Here is a 24,503-nt window from a genome sequence, read left to right as displayed (position 1 = left end):
AGTGTAGTACCACAGAGTTGATACGTTGCTCTGGGGTTGCTGTTTCCCATGTGTAGTACTTTACATTTGTCAATGTTAAACTTCATTTGCCACCTCTCAGCCCATCTGCTCAACCTTTCCAGATCCTGTTGCAGCAGCATAGTGTCAGTAGTGTCCTTGACAACCCTGCCAACCTTTGTATCGTCTGCAAACTTGGACATTAAGCCCGATATACCATCATCAATATCATTTATAAATACAGAAAACAATAATGGACCCAACACTGAGCCCTGAGGGACTCCACTAATAACATCAGTCCACGATGAGCAGTGTCCATTGATTACCACTCTCTGTCTTCTCTCCCTCAACCACCCCTTTATCCATAGCAGCAATTTGCCTCCAATGTCACACTGCTCCAATTTGTGTAGCAGTCTTCCATGTGCAACAGTATCAAAAGCCTTTCTAAGATCCAAGTATATAATATCAAAGTTATTCCCTGCATCCAGTTCTTTTGTGACTGCATCATAGTATCCAATCAAGTTGGTCAGGTAAGACTTCCCCTTAACAAAACCATGCTGTGTCTGAGCTATAACTGAAGTCTTGTCTAAATGATCCTGCAGTGCTTCTTTAACCAGTGCCTCCATTAATTTTCCTGGAACAGAAGTTAAGCTCACAGGTCTATAATTACTTTTGTCAGCCTTTGATCCTCCTTTGTGAATTGGGGTCACATTTGCACATTTCCAGTCTATGGGTACCTCCCCTGAGTCCAAGGAAGCTCTCATAATTATGGCTAAGGGTTTGCTTACTTCCTTTGCTGCCTCCTTTAATATAACTGGATAGATCCCATCCACCCCGGGTGCCTTTCTTGTGTTTATCTTCAACAGTTTCTCCTCCACTTTACTCCCAGTTATTTCAAGATTCTGTAGCTTACTGCTAGAGTTGAATACACCTCTGGCATTCCCCTCGCTGAATAACTCCTCATGTGTGAATGTCGATGCAAAATATTCATTTAGTTTGTTAGCTACCTGAGCAGGATCATCAACAGTTGACCCATCAATATCAAGTGGACCAATCTGATTCATCCCCTTCCTTCTAGAGTTTACATAAGTAAAGAACTCTTTGCTGTTTTTCTTTGCATCCCTTGCCAAGGATTTCTCGTAATCTGCCTTCGCCTGCCTAACCTCCTTTGTAACTTGGTTGCATATCAACTTGTATCTATCATAGGCTTCTGTGTCATGTGTTAATTTGTATGTCCCCCTCGCTGAGGAGGACTTGGTCAATGATACCATAGGTATCACTGACCAAGTCTTCCTCTCCTTACATCATTGGAGAGATAATAAATTGTTCTATGTCACCATTACCCCTTGTGAATCACTAGCTAAATGCTTCTGCACCGACTCTCATGTTATGTTTAAGAATGAATACTCAAACAATGGTCATGGTGGAGAATTAATCGAAGTTCGCGACTATTTGGCTTCACCCCACTTTCTTACCAACTGATAGCACTTGATGAGAATTGATAGCAGTTGTAAGCAACCAATAAGCTTCTTGAGTTATAATTTGCTTACATCACCAAAACCATACATGTGTTGGTTAGTTATATGAGGAAGAATTACACAAATTATTAAAGGGGTTGAACAAATTACTTGGGCAGTGTTTTTTTTTTTTTGCTGCTGATGCTACTCCTTGCATCATTTGCCACTACTGATACTAATAGTCATAATGTTATCCTGTTTCTTTACACAAAGAACATAATATAACATGAACTGGCACACTATCGTCTCTGTTGTCAATGCGCCAATAAACAACAAAACAAAACAAAAACCCTGTTTCTTTGTTTCTTGTTAGTTAAGATTGAATAGTAAACAATCGATTTATTACCATTTGCATCACTCACTCTGACCTTTGGAAACATAGTCCTATTTCACTTATCCTCATCGTATAAAATATTCTCCATTTTTCTGAAAATAGAGCTAACGAGAATAACTACTTTCTGCAGGACCAGCTGTTGTTGTTGTTGTTGTTTATGGGGTTTTAAGTGCAATGGCTACTTAGGCCATATTGCACTTAGAAAAGTGGTTCATACTGCCTGTTTGGTTCATGTAGAAGCAATTAGAAACGGCTATACAATCCTATTTGTTTTAGGAAGGAGAAGAATTCTGCGATGTTTGATTTTTCGCCTATGATATGGCTAAGTGACAATGGTACCTTTAAGCTTGCTAGAGAACTGAATGACACTAGTCGAGCGTTATGATACAGAGTACATTCTAGAAGTACGTGTTTCACTGTAAGTGGTGTATGACAATGATTACACTGAGGAGGGTCATTCCCTGAGAGGAGGAACAAATGAGTATGACCGATTCTGGCTCTGGTTAGGATTACTTCTTCTTGTCTGTTAGTAATGAGGCTAGAAGCCCATAATTTTGGTACAGGTTTAATTTGAAAAAGTTTATTATGAATTTGTGCTTGCCATTGTAGAGTCCATCGACCTTTACATATACTTCGGATCTTCATTTTATAATCTGTAAACGGTACTAAGAAATTTGCTGGGGCTGCTCTAGATGGATGTTTGGCAGCATCATCCGCAATTTCATTTCCTGGTATTCCAGTATGACCAGGTATCCAGCAGAAAATAACCTTTTGTTGGCGCTCTCTCAGACGTATCAACTCTGTTCTAATGAGCTTTAATAGAGGGTGAGTAGACGGGGAGTTGTTTTGCAAGGCTAATAAGGAACTCTGCGAGTCTGTGTAAATTAAGCTCTTTTGAATTGACATATGGAAAATACTTTCTATAGCAAGCTTTATGGCATATAATTCAGTTGTGTAACTACTGCACTCTGTTGGGAGAGATAGAGAAATGGTAGTATCAGGGAGTACTACTGCTGCGCCTGATCCACTCTCAGACTTCGATCCATCTGTATAAATTTTAGCGAAGTCAGGATAACATTGAGTATGCGCTATGTGTAGCTGTTGGATGTTAATATCTGATAGAGAGTGTTTACCCCACTGGTAGAAATAATTGTCACAAGATGGTGTGATGACAGACCATGGAGGATCAGGATCTATAGGATCTCGTAAAATTGTATTGAAGTGTATATCCCAATCTTCTGCTAGCTGTTTTAGCCTAATACCAGCAGGCCGAACTGTCTGTGGTTTGTTTCTGTAGAAAGTCATAAACTGTGGATTGTAGAGTATTGGCCAATTAGGATGAGTCATCTGGCTTTGGATCTTGGTTGCATAATTCAGCAGCAGCATCTTTCTCTTGATATTTAGGGGAGGTTCATGAGCTTCAACATACAAACTTTGCACTGGAGATGTTCTGAACGCACCTAGTGCTGTTCTGAGAGCTGAATGTTGAATAGGATTGAGGCGAGATAGAGCGCTCTCCCTAGCAGAATCGAAGACAGGGGCACCGTAGTCCAGTCAAGATCTGATTATGGATCTATATAAATGTAGCAGGCTTTGGCGATCTGCTCCCCATGTTGTGGCCGATAAGACTGTGAGAATGTTCAGTTTTTTTTGACAAGTACTCCGGAGATGTTCAATGTGCTTTTGGAAATTTAACTTATTGTCAAAGAACAATCCTAGTAGACGAGTACAGTTAGCTATGGGAAGAGGATGGTTATTCAATTGCAGCTCAGGTTCAGGATGCATATTGCGTCTGGGACAGAAGTGTATGGCAGTAGATTTCTGGCTGGATAGTCTATAACCATTTTGTGTCATCCATGTCAGGATGCGATTCATTGATATTTGAAGTTGACGTTCAATGTAATGCATGTTTTGGGAATGACAGGAAATCGAGAGATCATCTGCGAAAAGGTATGAATCCACTGTTTTCGGAATGAGTTCAATTATATGATTTATTCTCATTGCAAACAAGGTAGTGCTGAGAACAGATCCTTGTGGAATTCCTTCTTCTTGGATAAAGATTTTAGAGAGGGTTCCTCGATAACGAACTTGAAAGGATCTCCGTTGAAGAAAATTTTGGATAAAATATGGTAAATTACCTCTCAGGCCAAGAGAATGTAGATCCTTTAAGATTCCAAAACGCCACGTAGTGTCAAAGGCTTTCTCAACGTCAAGACAGACCATGACGAGATGTTCCTTTTTGATGAAAGCATTTCTGATATTTGTCTCAGCTTTGATCATAAGATCCAATGCAGATCGGTTTTTCCGGAATCCAAATTGTTCATTATTTATCAAGTTTTGAGACTCGAGGAACCAGGTGAGACGGCCATGTATCATTTTCTCAAGAGTTTTGCTGAGACAGCTGGTGAGGGATATCGTTAAGAAAAAGGGGGATATGTTAAGAAAAAGAGGGATATGTTAAGAAAAAATTCGATTATAAAATATGAGCAGCGAAAAGAGTGATCTTTGGTCCAGATTTCGGAGCATTACATAATATAACCAATCAGGGCCAGCAGCACTGTTTCTTGAGTTGGTAAGAACTTGCTGTAGCTTGAACATGGTAAATGGCTGATTATAAGATAAAGCAGAATTGTCAGTGTAATTCAGTTTGGATCTCTCTGCAACTGTTTTACGTTTTTGGAATGATTGATCATAAGCATTACAAGAAGACAACAGAAAAAATACAATTCCCAGTGCATTTGATATATCTGTGGGATTAGAGAGTTCTTGTCCATTCCAGTTTAGTAGCGGGGTGGATAGAGGTGGAAATTTATTGTTTAAACATTTTATTTTTCTCCAGATTAATCTGATATCGGTATTTTTATTAACTGATGAGGCGAATTTAATCCAAGTTTCTTTTTTTGTTTTGCGTCTGATGTAGCGAGCTTTAGCTCTGAGCCGTTTATAGTTAATAAGATTGGGGGTGGTAGGATTTTTGTGGAAAAGATTCCATGCTTTGTTTTTCTCTTTTTTTGCATTATTGCAATCTTCATTCCACCAGTAATTTATTTTTCGTCTATTTTTTGCTTGATATTGAGGTATGGTGACAGATGCAGCTGCCAGGATTTGACTCGTGATGTGCTCAGTAACACTATTGATGGAATCGGTCTGAATGATATCGTTGTCAAATGAGATGTGCGATCTGTATTTTGCCCAGTCAGCCTTTGAAAATTTCCATTTAATTGGACTTTCTGTTGGGTAGGAACAGGATGTTTGAATTTTGCAGATTAATGGATAATGGTCGCTACTATAAGGATCATTCAGAGGTGTCCAATCTATACTTGGAAAGAGGATTGGGGAACATATGGAAAGATCTATAGCAGATGTTGAGCCAGTAGGGAGATGCACATATGTAGGAGACCCAGTATTCAGTAATGTTAAATTCTGCCTATCAACCAACGTTTCGATCAGCTTACCTCGTCTGTCTGAGGTGGGGGAACCCCATAATGGGTGATGTGCATTAAAGTCTCCTAGTAAACAAAACGGTGATGGTAACTGCATAACAAGATCTTCAAGTTCCTGAATAGTATATTGATGTTTAGGCGGAAGATAAATGGAAGCCAATGTCAAAGTAATACCACTAACAACACGCGTGGCAACGGCTTCTAAGGATGTTTGTAAGGGAATACGTCTGGCGGGGATGCTTGAATCCACGAGTATCGCTACTCCGCCATGAGCGTTATTAGAGACAGCCCTGTCTTGCCTGAATACAGTGTAATTTTTGATTGAGACTGAGACCAGTGATGTCAAATTAGTTTCTTGCAAGCACATTGCAAGAGGTTTATAGTGATGAATTATTTCATGTATATCGTCTATGTTACTGCGAAGACCTCTACAGTTCCATTGTATAATATGTTCCATTATTTGGTTTTGTAAGAGGAAGATGAATCTGTCTGCTTTTTATGCGTAGGTTGTTTGTGACGGTCAGATTTAGATTTTTCTTTTCTAGGAAAATTAGGGCGTCCTGAATCATTTTTATCCTCCATATCTCCATCTGCATATAATTCAAGAAAATCTTCTTGGTTTGGCATATCATCTGTATCCATGCTTGTTGGTTGTTTCACCACCACACTATCTGATTTATGTAATTTTTCTGCCACTGTATTGTGGGTTAGGTTTTGAGTTGGAATTGTGAGTGGCGTATTATTACTTTGGTCCACTAACTGTGATTCAGATGTAGGCTGAGTTGATAGTACTGATCGAGCCCAGTCGGCGATCGATTTATCTGGAGAGACTGACACTTCTGTCTGACATGCTACTGATTTGTAACTATGGGCAGCCGAAGCATAAGTAGTTTTTGGAATACTTGATTTTACTTGTCTTATAGCTTCTTGAAAAGATACTTTATTTTCTGTCTTGTATTTCTGTATTTTTTTTCCTAACTTCCAAAGATCACAATCTTTGGAGTAGGCTGGATGATTGCCCTTGCAATTAGGACACTGCGGAGTTTGTGCCTTGCATTCAGATTGAGTGTGAGTTTTGCAACAGCAGTTTGGACATGTTGCATCTCCACGGCATGCTGTCTGGGAGTGGCCAAATTTCTGACATTTGTAGCATCTCAGAGGGTTCGGGATATAGGGCCGAACACGACAGTTTAAATAGCCTGCTTTGACCGAGGATGGTAGATTCGGCGAACTAAAGGTTAAAATTATGCTACGGGTTGGGACTAAGGTGCCGTCTTTTCGTATCATGATTCTCTTGGCCTGAGTGACATTTTGATCTTTTAGTTCCTGAATGAATTATTTCTTCCTCGGAAACGTTCAATAGGTCCCATTCACTGATCACTCCCTTGGAAGAATTCAGGGTGTTATGTGGAGTGACTTGAATTGGAATTCCACTTAAAGATGTAAGTTTTAACAGGAGGTCAGAGTGTCTTGGAAGAGAGGTCTCTATTAGCAAGTCATCAGATTGAAGGCGTTTCACCATTTTTGGAGATGCTGCTGCATTTACAAGGCATCGTTGTATGATGAAAGGCGAAAGCTTGCTGACAGATTGTGAAGACAGAGAATGGATGATCAGGAAAGCTGGAGCTTCCTGCTTGTTTGCATCCTTTTTTAGTCTTTTCGACAATGAGAAGTCATGATCAGTTTCGTGGTTGTCATGTTGCGAGCTCTTTGGCTCTAATCGTGGGAAATCATTAGTATCCATGTTTACTCCTTTTAGCCCTGGGAGAAGGACTTTCTTCTCCCAGACTACCAGCCCCGCCACGTGGAGGCAGGAGCAGTGCCACCAGTGACCAAGCGGTTATTAGGATTAGTAGGGTGAGTTGGTATTTAATATATATACTAAAGAAGAAAGGTAGATTCCCTTTCTGGGTTCTTACGTAAGATTTTTTAAGCAAAGAACCACTTTAAGTGAACAAAACAGAAGAAAATCGCACAACCAAAATAGAACTATATCACTTTCAAAGATCACTTTATGAATCGCAGGGAAAAATCGCTTGTCACTATCGCTTGGCACTCGGGGCCGCAGGACCAGCGTCTTCTATTCTTATAGGTTCTACCATAAGGCCATATATCTAAGAGTAGAATCTGGCATGAGTGTAAGAATGAATGGATTTTTGATGCATATTTCATGCTCACAATGTAATCTTTAATTTGATCATTACTGAATTTTATTCTTAATATTTGCGCTGAGAATTATAGATTTGTATATTACGGAAACCTAAATAGGTTTCTGTAAGATACAAATAGGTTTTGAAAGGTAAATACTTCTCAAAACTAAACAATAGACTGATCTTGGTTTTGAACAAATATGATTAATCAAAAAAAAAAAAAAAAAAAAAGGTATGTGGGAGGTTAGTATTTAGGTGCAGAGATGCATAAAACAAATTAAAATAGAAAAATAGTCACAGCAGAATCCACAACAGTCCGTGAATAAACTACTTGAATTGTTCATTCGCAAACAAATATAGTAGAACCAAGATAAGAAGTTTTCCAAGGGAGTGAAGGTTTAGAACTTCTTACAAGGGAAAATGACCTAAGGGTATGAAATATTAACTACACAAATAAAAATGAAAAGATACACATACATAAGTTAAAGATCATTTTTAAGTATTGTTTCAGAATTTATAAATATTTTATTCTGCCTATGGGAAACATTTTTAAACTGAGAATTTCTAATTGCTTAATATTCTGTTTCATTAAACTCATTACCAAGTTAGAAGAATGAGCTTCAACATTCCTTAAAAGGTCACAATTACAATAAGACAGAGCAACAATCCACTAAGTTCAGAACTGTTCACAACCATCAGAATTTAATGCTTAATGTGGTCGACATATCCAATTATGGATATTGATGAAATCAATTCCAATATGTCACTTCCATTATATTAAAATGTTTATACTAAAAAGGTTTTAGCACAAAGCCTCTGACTATGGAAAATTCACTAATCAAACAAGTTAGTGCATAGTGTCATTTTTGTTATATCTCATATTGTGAATGTCTTCACAAGTTGCCCTGATAATGAACTACCTTCCACAGTGGAATCTCGAATAGGCAACACTTCACCAGTGGATTCTCAGCAGATACCATCACCCCTGAGTGGTGGCATCCGCTGAGAATAAGTAACATTAGCCTTTTCCAGTGGTGAAGCATTGCTTATTGGAAGAAATGCAATATTAGGGAAACTTGTTGTAAAGGCATTCAACAATATGAGACAAACTATGCCTACTTCGGTGATTTACTACGAATTAAAATAATGCTATGCACTAACTTGTTCGATTACCAAAATGTTTATATTGTTATATATTTTTTTAATATAAAAATAAAGAATTTATATATTAAAAAAACATATTAAATGGGAAAACATCATTATAATAATACACCGTGTATTCTTTATCATGTACTTTCTATGCAGGAAAGCTTTTTACCCAAGAAACTTCTTATGCAGGAAAATGATATATTACAATATATAGAGTTGAAATTGGGAATTAAGAAACCAAATACGAAAACTTCTACTTTCAATATTATTTAAAATTTCTGTAAGAAGAAAGTCAAAATTGGAAATTTTCCAGTGAAATTGGCAATATGGTAACAACACCCTGTACATTAAAAATAGCTCTGTAGTACTGTTAAAGAAATTAATGAGCTTGAAACAAAATATATATGATACGCGAACAAAAGGTTCAGGGAGGACCGACTTTGTATCTTGAAACTGCAGCATCATTAGCAAGCTCTGACATCATGGCATGTTCAGTGACTCATCTACTTATAGTTATGCCTGAATCATCCATTTATCAGCATTCAGCCTGAATTAGTGCACACTAAAGAGAAAATGTTTTATATGTTTCATCTCATTTTAAAATGAGCAATTCTGCTGAGCAATGAATTTGCATCAAATTTTGTTTGAAATTAGGGGATAGTGCAATAGAAACTTACAAGATGTTAAGAACAGATTTCAGAGAAGATGCTGTATATCATACACTTTTAGGTGGTTTGCAAAGTTTAAAGGCTGCTGCTTATCCACTGTGTAAGATGAAAAATCTTACACGTTTAATATTTTAGAAATTAGGGAGATTTATTTAAAATAAAGCTTAGGAAATAGCAAAATAGGACAGTAAACATTACCAGTCACTAATATTATTCTAGGTCACTCACAAGGAATAAAAAATTAGACAAGGTTGAATTAGAGAAGGGAGCGGTAAGCTATTAGCAATTAGGGGTACATTTCAGTTCCCACCATGGCATAGAACAAACAATAACAACGGGAATGGTGGCAGTGACTACTGGCGAGCAGGTGCGAATAACTATGGCTCTGAAAGAACAAAGGGCTGTAGACTGAACATTGTCGGACATCCCTTTGTCCGGTGACACCTAAATATCGGCCAGGTAGTAAATACGGATCAAATTACTCCGGTTAGCAATCTATTTGCGTCTGACTGTCGGCGATGGCAAGGTTGTTAGAGCATGTAAAATAAATCTGCTAAGCTTAACGTGGGGTGGCGAAGGTGATGGTGTATTTCAAAGCAGCGGATTGCCTGGGAAAAATTTGGAAATTTATTAAAATGAGCTCTGAATATACAGCTTGAGAAATTTTAAAGGACAAATAAGAAATGATGAAAATTGACAAAAATGAGAAGATTGGGTAAACTCAGAAAAAAGGCGAGCAGGAATTATGAGGGGCGTTGCTGAATTCAGAGTAACAAAAAGTCAGTGAGCAGGGGGAAACGAGATCAGATCCAGCAGTTGAGCTTTATGTGGTGGTTATGAAGATGGGTTAGTAAAATCAGATCCAGCAGTTGAGCTTTATGTGGGCGGTTATGAAGATGAGTTAGAAACAGTGAGAACCCCGAGTTGAGTATGTGGGGGTGTGTGGAAATGAGTTAGGAAAGACAGAGTTGAGTTTTTGACAATGTTAGTGGGAAAATGAGTAATAAGTTGTGTAGGGTTAGATAAGTCCTGTCCTATCCTGTCAGCCAGCTGGGAAAGATCTGACAAAGTTAAGATGGAGTAGTGAAGGGTTAGATAAGTTTAGTGCAGTCAGTAAGTTAAGAAAAGTTAGTGGAGTTTAATAATAGAAGAGAATAGTCGAGTAGTCCGTTATCGGAAGGCAAGGGTAGTGGCCCATATGCAAATAAGTCTGTCCGTTATAGGAAGGCAAGGGTAGTGGCCCGTATGCAAATAAGTCAGTCCATCGTCGGAAGGCAAGGGTAGTGGCCCGTATGCAGATGAATGAAGTGTAAGGAGAATAAGCCTGTCCGTCGTCTAAAGGCAAGGGTAATAGCCCATATGCAAACAACTGAAGTGTATGGAGAAATAAACCTGTCCGTTATAGGAAGGTAGTGAAAGTGGCCAGCGTGAAAATAAGTAGTGTAAGGAGAATAAGCCTGTCCGTCGTCTAAAGGCAAGGGTAATAGCCCATATGCAAACAACTGAAGTGTATGGAGAAATAAACCTGTCCGTTATAGGAAGGTAGTGAAAGTGGCCAGCGTGAAAATAAGTAGTGTAAGGAAAGAAATAACCCTAGTCCATCATCTAAAGGCAGTGATAAAGGCAAGGCGCAGATAAGTGAGCTGAGAAGATAAAGTTGTAATTCCTAGTCCGCCAGAATAGCTGAACCGAAGGTTAAGTAGCAGTATCGAAGAAGAGCCCATAAATTTCCTAAAAGATACAATGATGCCCTATCCAGACGTAGACTACGGCCCATGGAGAAACTTGAAGTTCTGAGATGAATGCCCTTGGCAAACGATGATGCCATTCCCAGACATGGAGCTGAAGGCCCCAAAACGGAGAAATCCGATTCGTAAAATTAAGTAAGTGACTAGTTATAAGGTATTCTCACTTACCTATAAAGGACTGTAGGAACTCTAATATCAGATTAGTAGAAATTTAGAAAGATGTTAAGGGAAGGATGTACAAAAGGTATAAATAAATATACATAAATATAGAGATAAGTCAGATGATAGTTTTGGATTTTGAGTAATGTATAATTAGACATGTGTAGAAAGGTAAGGGAAGGAAATTTTGGATATTTGTTATTAGTTATTGTCTAACATATATGTATGATATATTTTGTAAGGAAGGGTAGAGAAATACAGAGAAAGAAAAAGAACTTCTGAATGTGGCTAACCCTTGGGACAAGCATTAGTCCAGAAATTGATGTTAAATGTACGATTTATCTTGATTAGAGAAAGTTTGTGAAATTATATTCCCCAAGGCAAAAAGGGGCACTAAATAAATCAGAAATTAAGAGTGAAATTCCTAAATCAATTTATAAAGTAAGAATTTGACTTTCATAGGAGAAAGAGTGTTACTAAACCTCTTAAGACTTATTGTTCATGTGTGAAGAAGAAGCTATAGCTTCTTCATGTGTTCATGTGTGAAGAAGAAGCTATAGCAGTTTTTGTAAAGATATTAAGTTTGTTGTGTATAAAGAAATAACCTTTCTAGTGTAAAACCAATGTATTTAATTGCCATATATAACTGATAATACATAGGCAAATTTGAGTAATAATAATATGTGCTTGAGAGTTGTTAATTTTTATATTGTGTATATAAGTGTAAATAAAATGTTATGTTATATATTAATGTGTGTGTTGTTTGTCATTCTTGAACACTCAGCCTGTCCGAAGGGAATTATAAATAATTGAGACGTTCCCTTAAATCTGGAATTCTCCTGTAAAGTAAAGTCAGATGTGTAAGTGGGGAAATTAAAATAAGGTGGACAACAACTCTTACAAGGGAACAAAATAAAAAATGAAATAAAAAAATTAAGAATAAATAAAAAAAATAATAATAAATATTAATTATAAAAAAATATAAAATATCATCGTATAATTCCACCCCCCACAACTGGAGATGATCCTCACTCTGGCCACCCTTCAATTTCAAAAACAAAAGCTAGCAGGGAAAAGGAGGTAATTATCCCATTGTAAAAGACACTGATGCAATTCAGTGTCTTTTACAAAAAGACACTGGGCACAGATAAGAATGAATAGGCTGGGCACAGAGTAAATTGGGAATTGTGGTAAAAGGCAATAAATGTCAGTTTTGGTGAAAGAAAGAGTGACCAAGCATGAGGGAAAGAGAGTGAATGAGTATTATGGTGAATGGGAATGAGTGGAAGAGCAAATGTAATTGGCCGAAAGAATACAAAGTTAGTAATAACTTACCTTACTTTATATACTAACAACACAAACACTATCACTGCATTCTCCCCTCTGCAAAAAACATGCAGCTAGGCCTGCACCGCAACTGAAGTATAACATTAAGTTGAGGTGCCCAGAAAATGCAGTGCAGAAAGCAAGAGTCGAACAAATGAAATGAAACCCAGAATGAATGAGAGTGTAAGTGTGTGAGAAAAAGAACACAAACCATAAATGCTGCTAACCCTAGTTTTAATATTTTATATTCTTGCTTATTAAGCTTAACTATTATGCATTAGTATTTAAATTTACATTACACACCACTGCATCCCTCCCCTGGTGTGTGCGAAAAATGAGTGAGTGAAAAAAAAAAATATATATATACAGTAAACCCCCAGTATTCGCGGTATCTGTATTCGCGGTCGCTGATTTAATATAAAATGAAACCTAAAAAAATGTGAATTTTAAAGCGCCTTGAACATTTTCCGCCATAAAAAAACGTGGGCATGGCTAAAATTACCTTTCACGGTCAAAACAGCGCTCAGTGGGTGGGGGGTGACAAAATCGCGAGCGTGGATGGTACTCGCTAATACTTGTTCAGTATGTGTTATGCGCTTGTCATAGAAGGTTTCGTCGTTTGCTTTTAATTTATATGCTTATAAATTGAATAAATTTATCAATTTATAAATTGATATGCTTACAAAAGTGATAAATCTACCATTTTGCAGTGTAAAACAGACTTTTTCTAGTGTGTTAATGGAAGAAAATGACTTATTGTGGACAAGTTCTTTCTAACCCCTACAAAAATATGGCTACGAATAACAAGGGAAATGTGAAAAGATCAATGAAGGTGATGACATCAGTGAATAAAATTGAGTTATTAGACAAAATTTCTAATGGTGAAAGTGTCTCCTCAGTGGCAAAACATTATAAAATCAATGAGTCAACGGTACGATCAATCAAAAAATCGGAAGAAAAAATCCGCCGTAGTGTCCGTGAAAACGCGCTAATTGCTTCAAAAATTTGCTCTGTAACTCGTGATGTTAAATTAGAAAAAATGGAAAAGGCTTTAAATCTGTGGATAGAAGACCGAACTCAAAATAAAATTCCGTTAAGTTCACTCATCAATCGTGAAAAGGCAAAACACCTTTATCAACACTTTAGAAAAACTGGTGATAGCACTGGCGGGATAAGTTTTTTTGCTAGCAAAAACGCTGGTTTGAAAGATTTGTTTGAAATTTCTAATAAATATTACATTTAATATTAAATTGTTTCTTATTTTCATTTCGATGCCATATGCTTGCATTTCACTATGTACTGTCTATGTACATAGTCATATTATGAAGGTACATATAATACAAACATAGACAAAATTTTAGACTAGTTTTTCTTATATATTTCATACTTTGGAACGGAACTCCTTTATTACTATGGGAGCCATAACTCAGTATTTTCATTTTCGGTATTCGCGGCATTTCTCAGGAACGTAACCCCCGCGAATAGTGAGGGTTTACTGTATATATATAAAATTTTAAAAAAATAAATAATATATACAGGGTTGTTAAAATTAAAGTATCCCTATGTAGAGGGCTCTGGAGCGAATTCTAAGGCTCATACTTAGGAGAAATTTGGACAACAGGTACAATAAAGAATGCGCTCACCATTTATTGAAAAAAAAAAAAAATTTGTTACAAAATTTGTCGTAACTAAGGTAGCACGTAACTACCTTAGTTACGATTATGCAAATAACATAAATTATTGCCACAACGCCACTACTCAACTCTACTGTACTGTATAAAAGCAAAGCAGTCTCTTCAAAATCATACAGTAGATGTTTGCCTGCACTACAGCAGCAATGCCAACAATGTTGCATGAAAAGGCGCTATTAAGTGAAGCTGTACTATCAGAACAGCAACAATGCAGCTGCGGCTATCAGAGAATTCTGGCGTCAGAAGCGCATAAGGCATAGACCTATGACCATTTGTGCTGTCTGCAAAATCATTGCAAAATTTGAAGTGACAGGACATCTTGGTATTCAGCCAGGTAGAGGTTGAAAACGAGAGAACTCCTCTCGTGTTGAAGATGTGGCTATGGCTGTCATGGATTTATCAAGTCAATCTCCATGTGGTAGTGCAAGTGTGCCAGCTGTTTCTCGTGAAGTGGACATGCCATATTCCAGTATAAGGCTAGTAATGCGTCAATGTTGTTATTGCGGTACTATCCTTACAAGATGCATATGCTACAGCAGCTAAAGCATGGTGATGCAGATATTCATTTCACATACACACTTCAGTTTCTGGCATGAATGACAGTGGATATCACTTGGCCATGGAACATCCTTTGGAGTGATGAAGCCCACTTCTGCTTAAATAGACAAGTGCATATGCACAACTGTCACATTTGGACAACAGAAAACCCTCAAGTTATCCAAGATGTGGATTTACGGCCTCATTCATGATTGGGCCATATTTTTTTGAACAGGTAACGCCTGCTGGACCCTGCACCTGTTCCATCACTGGACAGCGATATTATGAAATGTTGACAAATTTTGCAATACCAGAGCTGCAACAATGTGGGTGCCTTCAGGATACCATATCCATGCAAGATGGTGCACCACCCCACATCCACCGTTGTGTCCAAAGATTGCTAAGGCAACACTTTACAAACGGGTCATCAGCCGTTGTTTCCAGACATCTTGGCCACCCCAATCGCTGGACCTCACCCCATGCGACTTTTGGTTGTGGGGTTTTTTGAAGAATCAGGTGTCTTGGGAAGGATGTCAAACTCTGGCAGATCTGAAGGCATTAGACTCACGTGCTGGCTATTGCAGTTGACATGTTACGTTCTGCTGTAGAAAATGCTGTTCTTCGAATGGAAACCATTGTTGACCAAAATGGAGGACACAATGAACAATTGTAGCGCTGTTCAAGTGATTTGTATTGCCACAGCACCATATAGTGACAAATTTTTTGGAACTAATTTTTTCTTTCCAATAAATGCCGAGTGCATTCTTTATTGTACCTATTGTCCAAATTTCTTTTCAGTACGAGCCTTAGAACTCAATCCAGAGCCCTCTACATAGGGATACTTTAATTTTAACAACCCTGTGTGTACATATATATATATTGGAATTACTTTTTTTTTTTTTTTTTTTGATTTGGTAGTTGTTGGCGCATCGGCTTCTGTGGCCATATTGCACCTCCCAAGGTTTTTGCAGTACTTTGATCCAAGCCCGAGGCGAGAATCGAACCCGCAACCTTTGGGTTGCCGGGCAGGTACTTTACCCACTCGGCTAGCCCGGTCGGCTTATTGGAATTACATCTGATGACATTTAGATTTAAATATTAAATAGCGTAAATGAGGGTACTGGCTCCTACGTTAATGCTATAGTCCTGAGACAGACATTATACGTGCATGGATTATATATGTATGTAACTTATTATACATTATTACTTATAAAATTATGGTACTACTTGGGAGCATCAGGTTTGTAGTGAACCCAACCAACCCGCTAGTTATATATAATATAGCCCTGGTATGGATAGCCTTATATATAAATATATAACATAGATACATATAAAAAAAAAAAAAAAAAAAAAAAAAAAATCAATGTAAATTTAAAGAAAATTAGAGAAAGCTGGAGAAAATTAGCAAAAGCTAGTAAAAATTAACATTCTCCCTCATGGCCATACCTCTGCTACTTCCTCTGCTCAAAGCCCCTGAGGAAGTAGCAGTGGTATGGCCATGAGGGAGAATGTTAATTTTCACTAACTTTTGCTAATTTTCTCCAGCTTTCTCTAATCTTCTTTAAATTTACATTAATTTGTTGTTTTTTTTATATGTATTTATTTTATATATTTATATATAAGGCTATTCATACCAGGGCTAGATTTATATATAACTAGTGGGCTGGTTGGGGTCACTACAAACCTGATGCTCCCAAGTAGTACCATAATTTAATAAGTAATAATGTATAAATAAGTTAAGTGTATATATATATATATATATATATATAATGTGATGTAAAAGTTAGGCAAAAGTAATAAAAATAAATAAATATGAATATGAAGCTATCATTAGAGGCAGCAAATGCACATCCTCCACATGAAGCCCAATTATATCTGATAATTAAAATAAATATGATATATAAAAATAAAAAACATCAGCCAGTAGTACGGCAAAAATACAGAGCGAAAAGAAACGCAAAATAATATAATAAACAAACAGGGAAGGGAAAGTAGAGATAATAAGACAAAAAAGTAGTCGATAATCCCCTGTATAATTTAGTCATTAAACCCAATTAATAAAAACGATGTAAATTTAAAATAATGCCAATTATATATAATTTAGCGGTACCCCCCTAGAAGGTACCAGTTCCAAAAGATGTGAAATAAATTTTTTGATATTTTAGTTTTTGTAGTTTCTTTAACCCCTTTTTGGTGATATTTCACGTCTTTTGGAACTGGTACCCTCTAGGGGGGTACCGCTAAATTATATATAATTGGCATTATTTTAAATTTACATCGTTTTTATTAATTGGGTTTAATGACTAAATTATACAGGGGATTATCGACTACTTTTTTGTCTTATTATCTCTACTTTCCCTTCCCTGTTTGTTTATTATATTATTTTGCATTTCTTTTCGCTCTGTATTTTTGCCGTACTACTGGCTGATGTTTTTTATTTTTATATATCATATTTATTTTAATTATCAGATATATATATATATATATATATATATATATATATATATAACAGAAAAAAAAATATATATATATTATAAAATATAAGAAAAAAAGTATAAAATAGAATGCAAGTAGAGTGAGAATGCAGATTATGAATGAAGTAAATGTGTTTCTCTCCCACCCACCACTGCCAACTAACATATCCTACCCCCGGAGCAGGATGGGCAGTTTGACCATGCTACCGGAATCAACACAACATGGCACTGACAATCTGAACTGGCTTCCCCCATACTTCGCCTGGTGGGGCTCATCCCCACTAACCTCTTTGGGGATGCCTACTCTATCGTCCCCATCCTTCTACCTGTTTCCCCCCAGTCTTCAGTCTCTCCCCCCCTCACTAAACCGACCGAGTGCGCCCCTAACAATGCCGCCAAATTCTAATCAACGTCTAAATTCTACCACTTTCTTGTAAATCTCTTTTGGCCTTTCCAAATTCTAGTGTTTGGCCCCTTTTTTCTTCTTTTTTTATAGGCCTAGCCACTGAAATCTTTGGAAATTAGGTGGTAGAGCCTGCCAGAGTACTTAAATAATCTACTGGGTGCCTGACCTGCCTCCTCGTGGCAAAGTGTGGGCAATGGTGGGTCCCAATAGGGGACCACCAGCTAAATGGGCAGAAAAACAACAGAATATAATACTACACAACAAACCACTCTCCACACACTTTTTAAATCTCTAGCCTCCACAGAGTTCTGTGTCACTTACAAAGAATACAACGTGGAGATGGGGGGAAACTCCTGGTGCCATCAGACAAATAACACACTTTATACCTATAAAGGGCACTGGTTAGGCCACATCTTGAGTACTGCATACTGAGTACTGGATATTGAGTACTGGAGGCCTCAATTTAGGAAGAATGTAGAGCTACTGGAACAGATACAGAAAAGAGCAATGCGATTGGTGAGGGGAACAATGGAGTGATCTTACCAAGAAAGGTTTCAGTTCTGCAAACTGCAGCAACTGAGGGCTAGGAACCAGCAAGGTGATCTAACTGAGGTGTTTAAGGCTTCAACTGGCTTGAGCAAACTCAATGCTGATTGGATTCTTCCTCTTGCTCAGACTGTGCACATGAGGGGGGCATAAATTCAAACTGATGGTTGCAGAATAGATGTGCAGGGGTTTGTCTTCAGCCAACGGATGTTTAATTGCTGGAACAAGCTTCCATCCATTGTTGTGGAAGTGAGTAGTTTGAATAAATTTAAAGAAGAATCAGCAAAAAGGATTTTTTTTTTTTTTTTTGGCTGATGCTATATAAGCTTGCTTTCTTGCATCATTTACCACTACTACTAATTTAATCAAGACTAATTGACATTAATCCATAAAGTTGAAAGTGAAATTGGTATATCTTATGGGATATAGCCATCAATTTTAACACATGATTTCGGAATTTAATACATTTCACTCAAGTTTGTGCCTCACATCCTCACTGATGATTAAAGAGAGGTGATGTCTCATATGAGTGATGTCTCATTAAAATATTGCTACTGATCCACCCTTTGTTTCTTCCGTTGTTATTGGTACCAAACTGTTAGTATGTGGCTATGACCTAGAAGCAATTCCTCTCAATGAAAGGCTCCATCATATCTATGGCCCAAAAAAGCACGACAATCTTGATCGTATGTGAAAATTGTGCCTATCATATATTCTGGCTCATAGGATTCATTATGAATTCAAAGTTTTTTATTAAGCTTTGCTATTCGAACTTGAATTCATAAGTTCATTATTAATTTATCTAGCACAGTCAGACCAAGAAGTAGGAACACAAACACTTAAATGGCAAATGCACTATGCTATTTGGAAAAAACAGCTGGAAAACTTGACTTCAGAACTGGTGCTTGTATCATGACAACATCTTGCACACGTGGCATTTTCCATTCAAGAATTTCTTGCCAAGCATATTTCTCTGTAGTCCCCCATCAGTCATATTCACCAAACTTTACTCCCTGTGATTTTTTTTTTTTTTTTTGTTCCCAAGCTTAGATCCCTCTTGAAAAATCACATTTTTGCAATGAATAAAGAAGTTAATTCAGAATGCAACAATGGAACTATTAGCAATCGCAAAAGAAGACAAGAATGCATCCAGAAGTTGCAGAAGTGTTGGAATCAGAGTAGACAATGTCCAAGAGCCTACTTCGAAGGAAATCCATCCAAAAGCCATTGCGGTTTATCGCTTCCTAAATACAGTTCAGTCATCAAACTTTCTCAGCTCATATACTTGTATAAAATGCACAAACATCAATTAAATAGAAACATTCACATCACTAAAATAACATGCAAGTGCTTTGAACAACAAAGAATTCAACATTTAAGCACTATTTTTAAAAAATTTAAATACCGCTAAAATTAGAAGTCTAGCTCACCAACTAATCTCCTGAGTTACAGAACCAACCGCTAAGATAGTTTCACACCATGGATAACTTCTAAGGTTGACTAAAATAACAAAAAAGAAACAACATATTCCTTAGTTACAGCTTAATTTTTAAATGGAAAAAAAAAAAATTCCTTAATTATAATTTAATTTCTTTTTTGTATAAGTTTTATTTGTTTTGTTTGTTTAATTTCTCATAATTCTGGATGAGAATAATGCAGTATGATATTCTATAATATGATTAGAATGTACTAATTTAAAACACTGCTGTTACTTTAGTCAATGAGTGCATTTACTATGCATATCCATGCTACAAATCAGACAGATATTATACAAGGAATCTCTCTCTCTCTCTCTCTCTCTCTCTCTCTCTCTCTCTCTCTCTCTCTCTCTCTCTCTCTCTCTCTCTCTGTCTGTCTGTCTGTCTGTCTGTCTGTCTGTCTGTCTCTGTCTGTCTGTCTGTCTGTCTGTCTGTCTGTCTGTCACATAAATGGGAAACTATAACCAACTTAACTTAACATGCAACAGATCTCATATGTTAAGTCTTAAGTCTCTTAAGTGTTCTGACTGAAATAAATGGAATGGACAATACTAGTACTGAGAAGGAACATTACGGATGCAGAAACATGTGGCAGTATATATTAGGTTATTAAGGCTGTCACAGACATTCTCTCAGATATAGGCCAGACAAGCAGTGCTTGCTACCTGGGAGTCTAAAACGCTGATGGAACTGATATTCGGGTGACACTCAAATCAAGAAGACCCAATTTCAGCGAAGTCCGGACGGTCTGTGGCAGCCAAATCCTCTGCTGCCACATTCACGATGGTGGGACTGTTAATAATCCTGGGTATAACCCCCCCATGCACAAGAACACTGTGGATGACCACCCAGGTGTGAACCAACGTAAGCAGGGGTCGAGGTTGGCACACCACACAGAGGAATGCCACCCCTCTATGTTACCAGGCAATACTATGTGGTAGATAACTCTCATCAACTTGTGCAATACGACCACTTTGCTTACTGGAGGCTTGAAGTGGTGGAACCCACGTTTAGTCTCCAGAGCTAAGTTCCAGTCAATGCTCCCCCCATCTCTTCCATCTTGCAGTGTGATTGATGTTTTTTGAGGTTATGATGAACACCGTGGTGAGATCCAAACTTCCTTGCATTTCAAGGGTACAGCTCTAAAACAGTGTTCGCAGGCCAGCCGCTAGTAAGTACATTGGACCGAACCTATTGGTAACTCTCTAGGAGGCTTCCTGGAGGGAATCAGAGTAGTGTATGTGGGGGGTAGGCATTGTCCAGGCCATGTTATGTCTAGGATCTGGGTATACATATGGCTAATAATAATAATAATAAAATTCTTACCATGTGCACGTCATAACCAAAAATTTTGTTACTTCACACAGCATGTCCACACCCCCACGCAACTTTTTCTTACCATTGAAAATACCATGAATTGTCAAACTAATAGAGCAAACTTATCTGCAAATACATCTAAACTTCACAAACACTAAACTTCATTTCGCTAATATATGTGGTCTCAGTTCTAATCTCAATGATGTCCACTTCCACTTACAGTCTGCCAAACCCATGTACTTTTTCTGACAGAACCTCAGTTATCGGTTCATTCAACCACTGCTCATCTCAGTTGCCCAAATTATTCACTGTAAGATTCCTTTCACCTCAAAGGTGGTATGCATATATGTCCATTCCAATATTCCCTGTCAGAGACTTTGTAATTTGGAATCTCCTCTTTTCGATCTTCTCTGGCTTAAAATCTCTCTACCTCATTCTGTCAAATTCATCTGTTGTCTCTACCATTCTCCCAACTCCACTAATCACTTGGAACTCTTTGACTTCCTGTCTATGCAACTTGACTTTCTCCAGTCCAACTTTCCTAAGAGTGAGGTAATTTTCCTTGGTGATTTTAATGTTCACAACTCCAGCTGGCTTCCGTTTTCTAGTCACACAGACCCAAACGGTCGAGGCCCTGAGGCTTTTGCAATTACTAATGAACTGACACAGATTGTTCATTTACCTACCAGAATACCAGACAATCCTAACCATACAGCCAACACGCTTGATCTTTTTCTCACAAACAACCTTTCTAAATACATGGTTGAAGTGAGTGGTCCTTTAGGCACCTCAGATCACAAACTGATGATTGTCCCTTTTCTCCAATCGAGCCTTTATTTCCTGGCTATCCCCAACCTTGTGTTGTCTGGCACTACAAGAATGCAAAATGGGATAACCTGTGAGATTTCTTTTCTTCTTTTCCTTGGTCCGATTACTGTTTCGAAACTTCTGATGTCAACGTTTGCTCAAATCGTGTCAGTGATATTATTCTTGTAGGAATGGAATCCTTTATTCCATATTCCACTTTAAAATCTCATCCTTTATCTAAACCTTGGTTTTCCAATAAATGTGCTAAGGCAATTCAATAGAAGAATGTTGCATATCGTAATTGGCTTGTTCCAACTCTTCAGTTTCATTTTCTGCCTACACCAGAGCTCGCAACAATTGTAAAGCAGTTATTAATCAGTCCAAACTAGATTTTGAATAGGCTAAGAATAGAAAACTTGCTTCTTGCCCTAATGGTAGCCGAGAATTCTGTTCTGTTGCCAAAGCTATTGGCCGCAACTTTTGCCCATCTCTGCTCCCACATCTGTCAAAACCAGATGGTTCTGTTGTCACTTCAGCCAAGGATAACGACCTGCTAGCAACCCATTTCTTTTCATCGGTCCGATTACTGTTTCGAAACTTCTGATGTCAACGTTTGCTCAAATCGTGTCAGTGATATTATTCTTGTACGAATAGAATCCTTTATTCCATATTCCACTTTAAAATCTCATCCTTTATCTAAATCTTGGTAAAACACCACGCTCCATTCAATGCCTCCTCTGGTCTTTCATCAAAAGGATGTCAGAAGGTTTTGACTAATCTTGATATGAAGAAAGCTCCAGGTCCTGATGGTATTTCTCCACTTGTTCTCAAAACATATGCTCCTGAACTTACTCCTGTTCTTTGCTGACTTTTTTTCACTTTTTTTTATTCCAAAGGTGTTTTTCCTTCTGCTTGGAAATTTGCTCGTATTCAGCCAGTTTCTAAAAAGGGTAATAAATCCCTCCCATCCAATTATCGTCCCATTGCAATTACTTCTACTCTTTCTAACGTAATGGTGAAATTAATTAACCACCGACTCTTAAACTACCTAGAAACCTCCGTCTGATCAACGATCGCCAGTATGGATCGACTGGTGATACAGAAAATCACCATTCGATCCACTGGTGATATTCTGGCATATGTTAAGCATTTATGGACAAATTCAATGGAAAAGTTCAGTGTAACACAAGCAGTTGCTCTTGACTTCTCAAAGGCTTTTGATCGTATTTGGCATAAAGGTCTTCTAAATAAGATGGTTTTCCAGTTTTCTCTCTGATCGCTCACTGAGGGTGATGGTAGATGGCTCTCTGTCTTCTAACCTCTCCACTAATGCTGGTGTTCCCCAAGGTTCAGTTCTTTCCCCCCACTCTTTTCCTCTTGTATATTAATGACCTTCTTCCATTGACTGGAAATCCTATTCATAGTTTTGCCGATAATAGCACATTGCAATCCACTTTCCATTTTGAGAAATCTTGCCCTGCTCAATCAGCTTCATCTTCTCAAATATCTGCTACCAATTCCTTAAATGCCGATCTCCAGGTAATTCTCCAGTGGCGCAAAGACAACTTAGTTGATTTCAATCCTTCTAAAACTCAGTCTTGTCTTATATTAGTAGAGGCATTTGATGCAAGAAAGCAAGCTTATGCAGCATGAGCCAAAAAAAATAAATAAATAAAAAAATAAATAAAAAATAACCACTTCCACTTCACCCCTCTGTTCGTTCAAAATACCCGTCCAGCTGAGCCTTAAACTTATTCAGGCTATCAATTTCCACGACAAGGGATGGAAGTCTGTTCCACCAACCAACCACACGCTGGCTAAAGGCAAATTTCCTCACGTCTATCCTACATCTGTCTTTCCTCAATTTGAATTTATGCCCTCTCAGGTGATTATTCTGAGCAAGAGGAAGAATCCCATCAGCATTGAGCATGCTCAAACCATTCAAGGCTTTATACACCTCTATCAGATCACCTCGCTGGTGCCTAGTCTCCAGACACTGTAATTTGCAAAACTTAAGCCTTTCTTCGTAAGAGCACCCCTTTGTTCCATTCACCAATCTTGTTGCCCTTCTCTGTACTCGTTCTTGTTCTCTCTTGATACCAACATGTAATATAATTTATTTAATATATTATACAACTTACATAAAATTATATATATTTTTAATAAATTGTATGTATTATGCACCTAAGCAATACGATGTAATTGGTATTTAAATTACAATTGCTGCTGAAGAACTCCCACCCCCAAACCAGAGATGTATTGTGTATCTTTTTTTTTTTTTTTTTTTTTTTTATGTAAACCCCAAACACAAGAGGTATTAGAACTTATAGTACTTAGTACCGTGCTTGGGATGGAGGTTGAGAAGATGAAAGAAGATATTTGTTGACATTGGACTTGAACTTCTGTAGACTGTAATTTTCAGGAAATACGTATGAAGGAAGGTTGTTCCAGAAAACGGCAGTTGAATGAATAAACGAGGAAGATGAAAAGTTAGTTCTGAGAGTTTCAAGTTGGACAGTAAATGGATGTTGGCTGGTGGCGTCACGTGTTTGGACTGTTTTGAATGAGAGAGCGGGAATTATAGAAGCCAATTCAGAAGAACAGTGCCCATGGAAGTATCTGTAGAAGAGGCATACAGCAGAAACAGTGCGTCTATGAGACAGCGAGTGGAGAGTCTTTGTTAAAGATGAATCATTAATTAGCCTAACTGCCCTCTTCTGAATGGAATATAGAAGCCTGAGAGAGATTTTGGGGGC

The 24,503-nt window shown here is 37.7% G+C and overlaps 1 protein-coding gene across 2 annotated transcripts in view; it reads right to left on the bottom strand.

Annotated features, from left to right (window-relative positions):
• The window catches only part of PIG-C (phosphatidylinositol glycan anchor biosynthesis class C), a 122,550-nt gene that overhangs the window by 82,095 nt on the left and 15,952 nt on the right, over window positions 1-24,503 (bottom strand). For both annotated transcript variants that reach the window (XM_090368661.1, XM_090368662.1), the window contains exon 2: window positions 19,576-19,645. In XM_090368661.1, coding sequence (XP_090224787.1) covers window positions 19,576-19,645 — 70 coding nt within the window. The remainder of the gene's footprint in view (window positions 1-19,575; window positions 19,646-24,503) is intronic.

The sequence above is a fragment of the Mastigoproctus giganteus genome, chromosome 2, assembly GCF_048544385.1.
Source record: "Mastigoproctus giganteus isolate SK-2022 chromosome 2, ASM4854438v1, whole genome shotgun sequence".
NCBI classification, from domain to species: Eukaryota; Metazoa; Arthropoda; class Arachnida; order Uropygi; family Thelyphonidae; genus Mastigoproctus; species Mastigoproctus giganteus.
Note: the sequence above shows the minus strand (reverse complement) of the source record. Positions and strands in the feature narration are given on the sequence as shown.